The sequence below is a fragment of the Sinocyclocheilus anshuiensis genome, unplaced genomic scaffold (genome assembly GCF_001515605.1).
Source record: "Sinocyclocheilus anshuiensis isolate Anshui unplaced genomic scaffold, SAMN03320099.WGS_v1.1 scaffold1239, whole genome shotgun sequence".
NCBI classification, from domain to species: Eukaryota; Metazoa; Chordata; class Actinopteri; order Cypriniformes; family Cyprinidae; genus Sinocyclocheilus; species Sinocyclocheilus anshuiensis.
In genome coordinates this window covers 262993-276448 of record NW_015540949.1, presented here as the reverse complement: position 1 = coordinate 276448, position 13456 = coordinate 262993, and the positions used below count along the sequence as shown (strand labels likewise).

Sequence of the window (13456 nt, the reverse complement as noted above, 5' to 3'; positions counted from 1 at the left end):
CATGTGTGGCTGGATGAACAAGAGAGATCTGCATGGGTGGCAATGGATGTGTGCTTTAACCTTTCCCAGACCAGGAAAGGGAAAGCAAATACGGAATCATGGAATTCACATGATCTTCACCTCTTGGGGAATTCTTCTCACAACCCAAGAATGGTTTATTTTAATCATTGACAAGATGCAATTAATTAAGGTAGATTTTAACTTTCTAGTCCTGTAATGAGTACCTGTCTCATTTAAAGAATTACAGTTTGACACTGTGTTGTTGTTTTGTATTAAATTCAACTTTCCTGTAAAATGAGTGGTGGTTCTCTGTCTCAAGGTTTTTCACCATGAACTTTTGCAAAAATTTTTTTTAAACCGTTGAATTGGTTTGGGCTTGGCATTTCCCCCTCAAACCCACAAAGGTAAGTCCCCAGGCATTTGAAGACCAATGGCCAACAGCCAATTTTCACATTCATTCTACTTAAAATATTGGTCTTCAAAATGCCTCATGCCTTTAATAATTGACTGGCAGCAAATCCTTGTGTATTAAATAACAATCAAAGCTACTTGGCTAATCTGAAGTATGTCTCACATTTACAGGGATTGATAAGTGAGTGGCCATCTTCACAAGAATCAGTCTCTTTCAGTGTAACTGGCCTGGGAAAAATGGTCTGAATGCATTTTTGGACGTCGTGAGTCTTTCATGACAACATGCAAAACAATGACAATGGAATGTTGTTTTGGAATGCTGCTTTAATTTCTGATTGATACAGTTCATATCTGAAATATGTGAAGAACTTTTTTAGGGTTTCATTGAGTTTTTTTTTTTTTTTAGACTAAATGCTATGTACAAATGGCATTGCCAATCATTAAAAAGATCAAATTAATGATCTTTTCTAAAAAAATATATGAGTTATTCCATGACAGGAGTTTATAACATTTGATGAAGTGCACTAAACAGTTTTCAGAAGAGCCAAGTTCAAAAGTTGCCACGTTCTACTCTCATTTAACAGTCATAATTTGATTCATCAAGCATAACATAAATTTTCTACTATTTATAGAAACATCATATTGCTGACACTTGGATGCTTGGATGCTCTCTTTGGAGTGTTACAAGCTCTTGGTGCGTAAAGAAGATCTGTAAAGTTGCAAGACTAAAGTCTCAAATCCAAAGAGATATTCTTTATAAAAGTTCAGAGTCAGCCACACCTACCTAAAATGGCTCGTTCTAACACGCCCCCACATATCTACATCACTATGTGGGAAGATTTGCATAACGCCGCCCAAATGTTCACACAAAGAAAGAAGGCGTAACTTTTATTCTCGCTGTAGTATTGTTGCTGCCGCAATGTTGTGAAGGCGCTGTGTGCTTCGTTGTGAAAGCGAAACTACTTTGTTTGGTCTTCCAAAAGAGGACGATATCGCTTCGTCATGCCTGGAGCTGATCTGTGCTGGTTGCTGAGGAAATACTTCAACTTCGCGCTGTCGATCGCCGGATCGGCTTTCACCGTGGACGAAGCGGAGTCCAGCCCGGGGTCGTCACATGTGGTTGCCGCAGGCATCACAATAAGGTAAGCGAAGTAACATTTCCGTCACACGCTTGAGGAATTCAGCCAATCACAACACACTGGATAGCTGGCCAATCAGCATACCCCTTGCTTTTTCAGACCGATGAGCTTTGTAAAAATCGACGCGTTTCAGAAAGGCGGGGCATAGAGGAGAAACTATAATGTTTTTTGAACCTTAAACCACATAAACACATTTCATTACACCAAATACACCAAATAATGTTATTTTTAGCAACATCATATGACCCCTTTAATAACAAGGAGAACAGCAGCCACATTCTGTCACAAGTTACTTAAGAATAAACCAAAATATTATTTTTAAATCAATTTTAGTTTATATGTTTCAGTTTATGTCCGCTATTAAATCATTTCATTTGGTAAATGCTGTTTTTTGTTTGTGGAGATTTTATAACATTTGTTTTTATAAAAGACTGGAAAAGTAATGGGAAAATTTTCCAGACCAAATCATTTTGTGACTTGAATGAGAAAACCTGTTTCATAGAATGACTCATATAATTTCCTGCTGTCATTTTAATTGGCAACGTTACAGCTGGTGTTATGCGAGAGTTCAGAAGATGAACTTGAATAATCATTTCCGGACACGAGGGTACTTCAGTGCAGTCGTCCTCACTGTACCTCTGTCTCCTCCTGGCGGCTGCGGATGAATCTCCTCGTTCTATTAGTTTGGTCTGGAGCAAGATCTCTACATCGATTACTCTCTTAATACCACATTAGGCTAGTGAGTCTGACATTTATTCAGCTGTCAAGCTGGTATGATCTGATACAATTTTGAAAACCTTCAGATGCGCTCCTGATGATGCAGTAATATTTTGCTTTACGCAACAGATTTGAGTCCTATCCTGAAATCTGGTCACCTGCTCTATTTTAACTTGTCATGTCATTAATTTAAATTATAAATACCCATCGTATCGTCTTTACATATCTGTGAAATAGCGTTAGGTGTCAGGATGAGTTTAGCTTTCAGCAGGGCTCCTCGAAAGACTGCGGGAAACCGCATGTCCAGACTGCTGGATGCAGAGGAGGAGGATGAGTTCTACAAGACCACCTATGGAGGATTTCACGACGTGAGTGATGAAATATCACCTGTACAGCTTGCCATGGGCTTGTGTTGACACATGTCCGCAGCTGTAATACATTTATACTTCGGCATGAACGTTTGGACTTGAGACTGTCAGGAGATCTTTATCACATGACTTTATGGAGTCATTGTGCTTTTATATAGTTAAAAAATAATAATCATAAAAAAAGGAATTTATACACAGTATATAATATTTATACGTGTTTTTGTATATAATTTTACATTTTGATTATTTCACATTTAGTTATTCTGTATGTTTGGTTATGTGCTACACTTTCCATTTAGCTAAACTCAATGTATTGTATAGAGATTTTCACAATTCATGTTTTAAAGCAGCTTCAAAAATCTGTTATTCTAATAAATTAGATATGGTATATATTGTATAAATTATATATTCTAACTGAATGTACATTACAATATAAATATATAAATATAGCCACATTTTCTATACACGTAAAGCTGCAAATCCTTATGTATTTAATATGTTGTAATATATTAACATAATATATTGTTCTGTATATTTTTGTTAATTAATAATTAATTTAATTTAATATATTCAATACATAATTATTATATACATTAGTACATAAGGAAAATGTATGTACATTTATTTTTGTGTAAGGTTAAGTATATATATCTCTATAAAGAACACAATAATAGGGCAGACATGTATTTCAACAAATTTATACAAAGCATTAATAGATTTATACAAAAGGGTGATCAGATGTTTATTATATTAACAGTTCATTTAATACATGCATTATTCTAATAAATCAGATATTATATATATGACCCTGGACCACAAAACTGGTCATGAGGGTCAATTGTTTGAAATTGAGATTTATACGAATAAATAAGCTTTCCATTGATATATGGTTTGTTAGGATAGGACAATATTTGAGATGGTCCTCACTGCAGAACACAAGATCCAGGGGCCGTGGTTGGATCCAGATCCAACTCCTCCCATCTTACATATACATAAACCTACCAATCTCCACCCCCTAGATGTGGATCCAACCACGCCCCCTGGATTTTGTGTTCTGCATTGAGGGGCTACTGCAATATTTGGCCGATACAACTATTTAAAAAATCTGGAATCTGAGGGTGCAAAAAAAAAGAAGAAGACAAAAACACCTTTAAAGCTGTCCAAAATGAAGTTCTTAGCAATGCATATTACTAATCAAAAATTAAGTTTTGATATATTTACGGTAGGAAATTTACAAAATATCTTCATGGAACTTGGTCTTTACTTAATATCCTAATGATTTTTGGCATAAAAGAAAAATCGATAAATTTGGCCCTATATAGTGTATTTTTGGCTATTGCTACAAATATACCAGTGCAACTTTTGACTGGTTTTGTGGTGCAGGGTCACATATTGTATACACTATTTAATCTAATTGAATGTAATCCATGCATAATGCGAATAATATGCACCTGTCTAGTGTCTCTGTGTCTTTGAGTCCTGAAAACGTGATTTCTGCAGGAATCAGGTGATGAAGAATATAAGGGTGACTTGTCTGAAACGGAAGATGAGGTGGACAGTGACTTTGACATTGATGAAGGGGATGAACCCGACAGCGAGCAGGAGGAGGATGGGCCGCGTCGAAAGAGCAGAGTGGTGACCAAAGCCTACAAGGTACAGGAGAGTTGCTAAGAAAAAGAACCATAAAACCATAATAAAAAGCTACCATAAATAGCTTCAGATGACTGGTAATATAGTGCATGAGTCGTATGGGCTAGTTTTATGATTCATTTATGGTGCTTTTGCGTCCTTTTTGAAGTTTCAGTCCTTATTCCTGGGAATTGTATATAAAATAATGACTAGTACATTCTGTACAGAAAGTAAATAATGACAGAATTTTCATATTTACTCCACTTGTAATCCCAGAACCTTGTGTTTGTGTAGGAGCCAGTTAAAGTGGTGCGGCAAAAACCAAAACAAAGGAAACTGGCTGAACTGCCCAGGAGGACAGACAAGACAAAGATCAACAAATACAACCCCCCTGAACTACAGGAGGACATCAGCAAGAGTGAGACTTTTGCACTTTATTTACACATGCACATGTGACATATTAGGAAACTAGTGCTTATACCACAATATATGCATGGACCATGTATTGCTATATATTGATACATGTAATAAAAATGTAGTGCAGTATATTTTTTATATGTAATATCTTAATTGAAACACTCAATTAATTCATTTCTCTTTCATGAGTTAACACATAGGTTCAGATAAAGCTGAATTTATTCATGAGGTTTTGTCTCACTTTATTGTTTGCATAGTTACACATGTCATAAATGAAAATATTTGAAATGGTAGCTATATCAGAAATAAAGTTTTTACTGATAAGAAATATATATATATATTTTTTTAGATTTTTGGACAGTTGGATTTCTTGTTAAAATCATGGCAACATGGTGGGTGGAAGATGATTTGACGTTTAACTTGATGGATTGAGTGCTATATAGTAATATTGTATTAACGCAATATATTATTCTGTATATTTTCATATTTTCAAATAATTTTATGAATGTGTGGAAATATATCAGTTATTCTCATTTATCAATTTTTATAGTTTTATGTGATTTTTAGTTGCTTAAAATCGGACTATTTTTCCTTATTATTTTTATGCAGTGACACACAAACAGTATTATTTTCTTTCTTTTTTCTTTTTTTTGTACCCTTCCTCTTTCCAAGGAATTGACTGCCATAAAAATAGTTTCTATGAAAAAAGCAAACAGTATGTATCAACAACATTATCCAACAGGAAGTGAGTAGATGTTAATGATAACAGAGATTTACAAAACTAATAACAATTTCTATGAACCTCTGATTACACATTTACAATATACTCATAAACCACTTTCTTTCTGCATAAACCACATCAGGTTCTGAAGTCATTGTTTCTTCTTCACGTGAATTAGATGATTTCCAGTGCAATAAAATGTGTTTGTTGGGGAAGCTGTCAATAAGTCAAGTTTACATCTCTTCCTTGAATGGCAACAATTTAAGCACGTAGCGACCACATCATAAACCGTGGAGAGAGTTATAGTAAATGTTAGTAAACCTTGAAATTGTTTTTGTCTTAGACAGGACATCGGTGCGTCAGTCAACAACAGAACACACACGGCTGACGTACCTGAGACTGCAGGAGAGGCAGGTTGCTCCGCGTCGAAGAAAGGGTACAAGACATGAGCGACCTTTGACCCAGGCTGAACTTTTAGCAGAGGCCAAGGTCACAGCACAGATTAACCTTCGATCACTGGGTGAGGAATTGATAACTGATAACTGCAAATTGTTCTGTCTATAAAACTTGAATGCTAATAGCTGTTTGTGATTTTTTTGACAGAAAACTATGAGCGTTTGGAGGCAGATAAGAAACGTCAGGTTCATATGAAGCGTCAGTGTGTGGGATCTGTTATCCGATATCACTCTGTGCTCATGCCACTGGTGTCTGACGTCACTCTTAAAGAGGAAAACGTGGATGTAGAGGGGTACTTCACCTGGTTCCTCATCTCTTACTGACTGTTTACTTTTTACTTCTCTTGCTTTTTAGACTTTAGACTTCTATTGTCTTTGAGTGGGTGCTTTTATCTATCTAACCTTTATATTGCTTGGCACTTAAAAATACAGTATGTAGATAAAGTCTCTGAAGTGTTCTCATGTTTACAAATACTCCTCCATTCATTAATTTTAACTAAAAAAACAAAAACAAATGTGATTTTTTTCTATTTAGAGGTGAACTGAGAAATTTTGTTTTGAGTAATCTCATGCGTACAGACATCATTTACATTTTTTTTTTAAACAACTCTTTTTTTAAATTTAAATAAACATGTTAAGCATGCTTTAAGTATTATATAAATAGAATAAAAAATTAAAAACAAAATTTCAAAAGAAACAATATTTAAAAAAAAAATCAATTTATACAAATGAAAAATTTGGATAATTCTTAATGAATTAATAAATATTAATATAAATCAATTAAACTCAGATTTATTAATTAAGCTAAATGTTAATTGTAAATGTTAAAGTTTGAAGAGTTAAAGATTTTCATCTTTGTTATGGTTGTGGAAAAAACTATTTCATATATACAGGTATGTAATATATATATTACACATAATTTGTCTATGCACATCATTTCAAAATTGTGTAAAACTTTAAGGAGAAAAACATGATTACACCTCTATATTTTTATCTTTATATATATTTTATCTTCACATCTCATTAACAGTTTGGACCAAGACGCCCAGCAGAATCCAGGCCCTCACCCTCCACAAGCTCTTTCCCAGTCAGAATCAACCCTTACTGCGCCGCCTAGTGTCGTCTCCGCAAACACAGCTGCTGTAAACCCTTCCATGTCATCAGGGCCTGCCAAATGCTCCCGCAGCTACATCACATTCAGTGATGATGAATCCTTCCAGCGTTTCTTTCCCCAGTCCCCACCTCCTCGAATTCCTGTCCAGGAGATCTGCCCTGTTACCCATAAGCCAGCGCTCTACCGAGACCCCATCACAGACATTCCCTACGCTAATGTACAAGCCTTTAGGATCATCCGGGAAGCCTATAAAAAGTATGTGGCGGCCCATGGCCTGCCCTCCACTGGCACAGCGACTCCAGCCGACACCACTGCAAAGAATCTGCGCCAGAAGATCATTATTAAACAAGGCATGTAGAACAATACACATCTATCTTTCTATCTATCTAAAAATAATAAATGTTCTTTGGTGACATACAGTACAACTGCATAAAAATGTTTGCTGCCAAATCTCTGTCCAGTGTATTTGTAAGTGCAATAAGCTGCATAGTTGAATGTGATTTTTGCATATATGCTTAATGTAACTTTATTTATTGTTTTTTTAAATGCACTGTTTCATTTAATGGACTATGTAGTGATATGTATTTATAATGTGTCCGTATTATTTAAAACAGCATTAAAGATTGCTGTCATGTAGCGTTTTAGATGTCATTATTTTTTATAATAATTAAAAATAAAAAAAAGTGGGCCATCTATAAAATTTGTTTGTGTTGGAAAGAAGAACCCACTTAGTACTCAATGCAGCCAATGTATAAACTTCGACATTAAATTCAGGGGTCTCTCTGACTTGCAATACCGCCTCTGTACCCTAGAGGTCACTCCTCTCTACTAAAATGTTACGTGTTTAATGAGTAAACCTGAGTTACTCAAACAGATGACTACATGGACCTTCTCTGCAGCCAGTGTCGGCCTACTCTCTCTGTCCCTCTCTTTCATAGTCATTAATCTCTCTCAAAGCCAAAATAATGAAATGCTGACCTCATGAAGAGTAGCTCGTATCCCTGTCTCAGCTCAAACCAGATAGCAAGCGAAGAAGGGAGGGCTTAAGGGGGAAACGACTACCGGGGAGGGGGGCGAGCGAGGGTCTATTCTCTGTTTTCAAACATAGAGTTGCTGTACAGAAGATCCCAACAGCTCTGAGTCCTAGTGAGGGTAGGTAACACATTCACTTTCTTTCTGCAATCTATGTCTGTCTCTCTTTTAGCACCAGGACCACATTAGTATACGTTTTTGGACACTATATAGTTATGTTTAGTAAGCAGGATTTGCTTTTTTATTGACTATTTCATTTATTTGAAATTTAAAATGGTTGCATTCAGCTGCTAATTGCATTAATTATTGTTTTGGTGATTTTGTCAGTCAGTGTAGTTTATGGATAGAGGCCCCAGTGGGTGGTTTGTAGTGTAAAGTGTATAGTAAAAGGTTAAAGGTCAAGTTAGTAGATCGTTGGAGACTCAAGATATTGTTGGATTAGTTGGATACATTTTTTTGGTTTAGAGTAAGGCTTTATGGAGAACATTGTTTTGCAGAGTCTGTCTGCAGATGCACCTGTTGATGTGAATGCATGTCAAAACAACAATCTTGTGGCAGTTTTTTTTTTAAATACCTGCCGATTGTCATCCTTTTTTTTTTTTTTTGGTGGCATAATGTTCGTAGACATATTTTTGTTTTCAAAACAGCCCTTATTTTCCCAGCCAGCCTTGCTTGCAATAGTGCTGCACACTGCAGCTTTGCAAGCAGAGAGGATTTACGCAGCTGGAAGTAGCTGACTTGTGAAGCTAAAATTAATCTGAGGGTTGATTTGGAATTTTACACTTGGGTGGTTAGACTTGGTGAAGTCAACCTACAAATAGTGTGAAGTCTTATGAGCTGTGTGTGTCAGCTGGAAAATGCTCCCAATGATTAAACTCCATAACTGAACTATGGATCTGAATAAGAAGGTTGTTTTTAGGCTCTTGCTGCACATCAGGAGAGTTGTCACTTTTGGTGTTTCATGGTGGATGATATGGCATCTGATGTGTTGTTGCCCAATATTTCAATATTTGTTCTACATCCTTCTGAAGTTCCAGAGGGGGAATTGGGTTTCTGAGACCCAACCAAAGTTTTTGTCATATGGACGATAATAACTTTATGGCCTCTAGAAGGAAAGCAGTCAGCAGAGTCAGGTTGCTTTTGGAGATGTTTAGTCAGTTTGCAGTTTGAAATTGCCATGTTTTACAAGAAAAAAGCAGATGGCTAAAAATAAAGGTTCCAAATGTTGTATTTTCTCGCAGACATGCCATAGAAGAACCATGTTGGGTTTACCTTTTAATGAACACTTCTTTTGCTTAGTGTAAAGAAGGTTTTAAGAATCTGAAGAATCTTTTTCCACTGTAAAAAACCTTTATGGACAGTTTCCATGGATGTTAAAGTTTCTTCATGGAATCATAGACTCCATTACACTCTTAAAAATAAAGGTTCTTTATTGGCATCTTTGGTTCCATGAGGAACCTTTAACGTCCATGGAACCTTTCCATTTGACAAAAGGTTCTTTAAAGTGGAGTAAGGTTCTTTGGATGTTCTTCACACTAAGAAAATATGGTTCTTCTTTTAAATACGGTTTACTGATGAAGGTTCTTCTTTGGAACCTTTATTTTTAAAAGTGTGGAATTTCTGCCTAGTTCTGTCAGTATTGTTTTTCTTTTTTTCCACAAGTTTAATTACTTAAACAATTCAATACACATGGCGTATTAGATTTAGTTTGTTTGATTTGCAGTTTAATCATTATAATATTTAAAGTCAGAACACCGTATTATGACATTTTTAAAATGATTCTAATTAAAATGATCAAATAAATATAAAATGATTAAAATGATCTGTTCAGTATACACAAATCAATTCAATTGAACGCCAATCACAGGATATTGAAATTCTTATTTAAAAGATCAAAATCTAATTATAATTTGTATGTTGTGTTGGATTTTTTAAATTACTGTACTGACTAAAAATAAATTGAGTTAAAGAAGTATTTTCTCAATTTGGAAAGGTCAAATGTTGGCTGCTGCCTTGCAACAGCAAAATAACAAGGATTCCATGTTGACGGACTAATTTAAAAAACTCTTTTCACAACTAGTGAGCCTGAACAGGTGAAACTCAGCTAATACTTTTAAGGCTTGAGTTGGTGTCCTTTGGGAGCTGTGAGAACAGGTGTTAGGAACAGGCAGACAGCCGCTCTTTCCTGGGATATGTGCACAACACAAAAAGATGACACCTGGTCGGCAGAAGGCCTGCTTTTGGCCTGTATGTTTATTGTAAGATTGAAGAGACAAAGTAGATAATGGCTATTTATAATCCCTGAGCCGTCAATCTTGTAGACTGACAGGTTCCTGAAAGAATGGTGTCAGATGCATTGCCAGTTTCTGAAAGTAAGGTCATTTAGGAGTTCACATAAAATAGTGTAATTTGAATTTGTTCAGAACTGAGATTACACAGTTGAACTTATGTTTAGTTAGATATATAACAATAGTTTTCTTTTAGCCATATCAAGCAAACATTTTTCATTCAAAGCAATTTAGCCTGTCTCCACTTCATTCAGTCCTCTTTTTTTTTTGCATTTCTAGCTTTACCGTTAGTCCAGCGAAAGGCAGTTGAAGTAACTAAATCTGAATAAACAACACAATTTTCTGCAAATGATTCATAATTATTCTTGAAATGAGGTCAGGACTGAGTTTAGCAATGGTAACGCTGCTTCTGGAATCAGTAAACTTGTGGTGGGTTGATTGATGTGTGCAATCTTTAGTTTTTATTTTCTGTTCTTAGCTCTGTGATCCTGTGTTTGTGTCACTGGCTTTACAAATTAGTGCCACACTACTCTGGTCTCACACCTCAACCACAAATACACACCCAAAACAAACACATAATGTAAAACCATCCATCGCTAACTCTAATAATCAGCATTATTTAATAAAATTTTATTTTATTTGATATATTTTAATGTTTTATTTAGCAAGCATCAGGAGTGTATGAAGAGTGCAGAGCATAACAGACCCTTGTGATTCATTGTGTGATATGTAGCAGTAATGTTCATTAGCATATATTTATGGATCATTACTTCACTAGTCTCCAAATGGGGTTACCACATGATTGTAAACATTGATCGCCCAACTTACAGACATACAGTTTGACTAAAAATTGAGAAGTAATTTGATTAGAAATATTTACACATCAAAAGCATCTGAAAGACTACAATCAGACATTTTTGGAGAGCTTCAGCTTTGTGTTATGCAAAGCCATCTCAGTTTGATTACAAGCAGATGTGGTAGATGCAATTCAAACTCTTTAACATTATATATGTGCAAACATACAAAAATCTTTCAGTATCAGTAGTCTTTTTTATTCTCTGTAAAAATATCTAAGATCAGTTTACACAAGATAATATTTTTTAATATGTTCCAACATGTAGTTACAGATGGATGAGTTCAGGTCAGTTACACAACATGTTAGGCTGTATTGTCTGTAGTTTGTGTTGTAGATCCAGTTTGGGTGTGGTGGTCTGAAACTGGTGACTAGCCCATGACTCTATCACTCTGTTTCACAAGGCGGACGGGCGGCAGCATGGGCCACCTTCACATGAGTGTGAGCCAGTGATAACTCCTCACAGTTCTAACCTTCTCCTCCTTACGGTAACCCAAAACCCAAGCGTTACTGATCAGAGACTAAAAATAGACAAGATTCTCTCTGTCTCTCTGCCTTGGAATGAAAGAAGCAGTGAGTACTTTCCTCATGGTCCCATATAATCGGCCAGTCTACTGTAATTACATCGTGTTGTCAGAAAGTCCTATCTCTGTTGCCAAGTACTTTGTACCTTCAGACCCCCAAAAGCTCTTCCTGTACACAAATGCTAGCCTTGTCCTTTTAATTCAACTGGGCTTTGTGGCATTTAACAATGCAAGCAGTTTTCTATCGTGCCCTTCATTGGCTGACTCTTTTGGCCAGGCTGAAAGTGACTTGGACTGGAAAGCTTGAACGGTTTTCCCATTCATTCTCAACTTCTACAGAAAGCATTGAGCGACCGAATAAAGCAAGCAGCCATTATTTTGCCTTATTTGCAAGCCAAATATAGTAAAACAAGATTTTTTGTACAAGTTACTGGCTTAAACCTTATCTCTCTCTCAGGGTCCGCTGTCTCTGGGCGAGCTGTGTGAATTGAGAGTACCACCGAGCAGCAAGCATGTCTAAGAGCGATCCCCGAGACATTGACGAGGATGCCATCCTCAGGGGCCTCAGCGCCGAAGAGCTGGACAAGCTGGAGTATGAACTACAGGAGATGGACCCTGAGGTACTATGCCGTACAACTGTTTGAAACTAAAGCATGGATAGGTAACACTTGAGTAGACTTTGAAATGTTTTGCCACATGCACTTATTTTTGAGGAGACACCAGTGGTAGGCAATTTAAGGCTGGAATACACTACACAACTTTTTTTGCCCTTAGTTGCTTAAAGGGATAGTTCACCCAAAAATGAAAATTACCGCATGATTTACTCACCTTCAAGCCATCCTAGATCTTTGAAGCTTTTTAATGGCACTGAATGATGGTCGAGATTTAGAAGTTCAAAAAAGTGAATCCATCCATCATAAAAAGTAATCCACATGGCTCCGGGGGGTTAATAAAGCCTTCTAAAGTGAAGCGATGCATTTGTGTAAGGCAAGGCAAGGCAAGTTTATTTATATAGCACATTTCCTACACAATGGTAATTCAAAGTGCTTTACATAAAAGAAAGTAAAATCACAAAAATAAAACAAGGAAATTTAAAATCTTTGAAGATGATTTAAAAATTGATTTAAAATTAATTTAAGACAGTTAAAAATAGAAAATGATTATACATACATAAAATACAGTGCAATCAGTTCGGACATAGCACAGTGCTCATTCAATAAATGCACAGCTAAACAGATGAGTTTTGAGTCTAGATTTGAACGTGTCTAATGTTTTAGCACATCTGATCTCTTCTGGAAGCTGATTCCAACTGCGGGCGGCAAAATAGCTAAAAGCAGATTCCCCTTTTTTTGTGTGAACCCTTGGTATTTCTAATTCGATCCTAATGAATCGATGAGTAATGATCCTAATGAGTGGTCTGTTAGGTTTATATTCAGTGAGCATATCTGCAATGTATTTAGGTCCTAGGCCATTGAGTGATTTATAACCGAGTGGCTAGGTAAATCTGGGTATCATCAGCATAGCTGTGATAGGCAATTTGGTTCTTTCTCATTATTTGACTTAGTGAGAGCATATACAGGCTAAACAAGCCTAAACAAGTGTAAGATAAATATCCATATTTAAAACTTTATAAACCATAATTGTTAGCTTCCGCTAATAATAATAATAATTATAATAATTATTCCTTACATTTATATAGCACTTTTCTAGGCACTCAAATTGCTTTACATTGTCAGGGGGTATCTCCTCATCCACCACCAGTGTGCAGCATCCACCTGGATGATGCGA

At 36.0% G+C, this 13456-nt stretch overlaps 2 protein-coding genes across 3 annotated transcripts in view; both read left to right on the top strand.

Moving 5' to 3' along the window:
- The first annotated feature begins 2237 nt into the window (after nt 1–2237).
- On the top strand, nt 2238–7705 carry vps72b (vacuolar protein sorting 72 homolog b). Its single transcript, XM_016488085.1, has 6 exons — nt 2238–2635; nt 4136–4288; nt 4559–4682; nt 5746–5922; nt 6006–6150; nt 6888–7705. The coding sequence occupies exons 1-6, from the start codon at nt 2519–2521 to the stop codon at nt 7327–7329; spliced, it is 1158 nt and encodes a 385-aa protein (XP_016343571.1). The 5' UTR covers nt 2238–2518; the 3' UTR covers nt 7330–7705.
- A 175-nt stretch (nt 7706–7880) lies between these two features.
- Nucleotides 7881–13456, top strand: part of LOC107689841 (tropomodulin-4-like) — a 12469-nt gene continuing 6893 nt past the window's right edge. Inside the window, exons 1-2 of one of the 2 annotated variants that reach the window (XM_016488005.1) lie at nt 7881–8123; nt 12126–12288. In XM_016488005.1, the coding sequence (XP_016343491.1) occupies nt 12181–12288 (108 nt within the window). In that variant the 5' untranslated portion in view covers nt 7881–8123; nt 12126–12180. The remainder of the gene's footprint in view (nt 8124–12125; nt 12289–13456) is intronic. The other variant, XM_016488004.1, reaches the window with a different exon arrangement.

Coding starts and splice junctions, on each gene's coding strand:
- vps72b (XM_016488085.1), top strand. CDS start 2,519: ATGAGTTTAGCTTTCAGCAGGGCTCCTCGAAAGACTGCGGGAAACCGC. Junction 4,683..5,745: donor ACAGGAGGACATCAGCAAGA/GTGAGACTTTTG, acceptor TTTTTGTCTTAG/ACAGGACATCGGTGCGTCAG. Junction 5,923..6,005: donor GATTAACCTTCGATCACTGG/GTGAGGAATTGA, acceptor TTTTTTTGACAG/AAAACTATGAGCGTTTGGAG.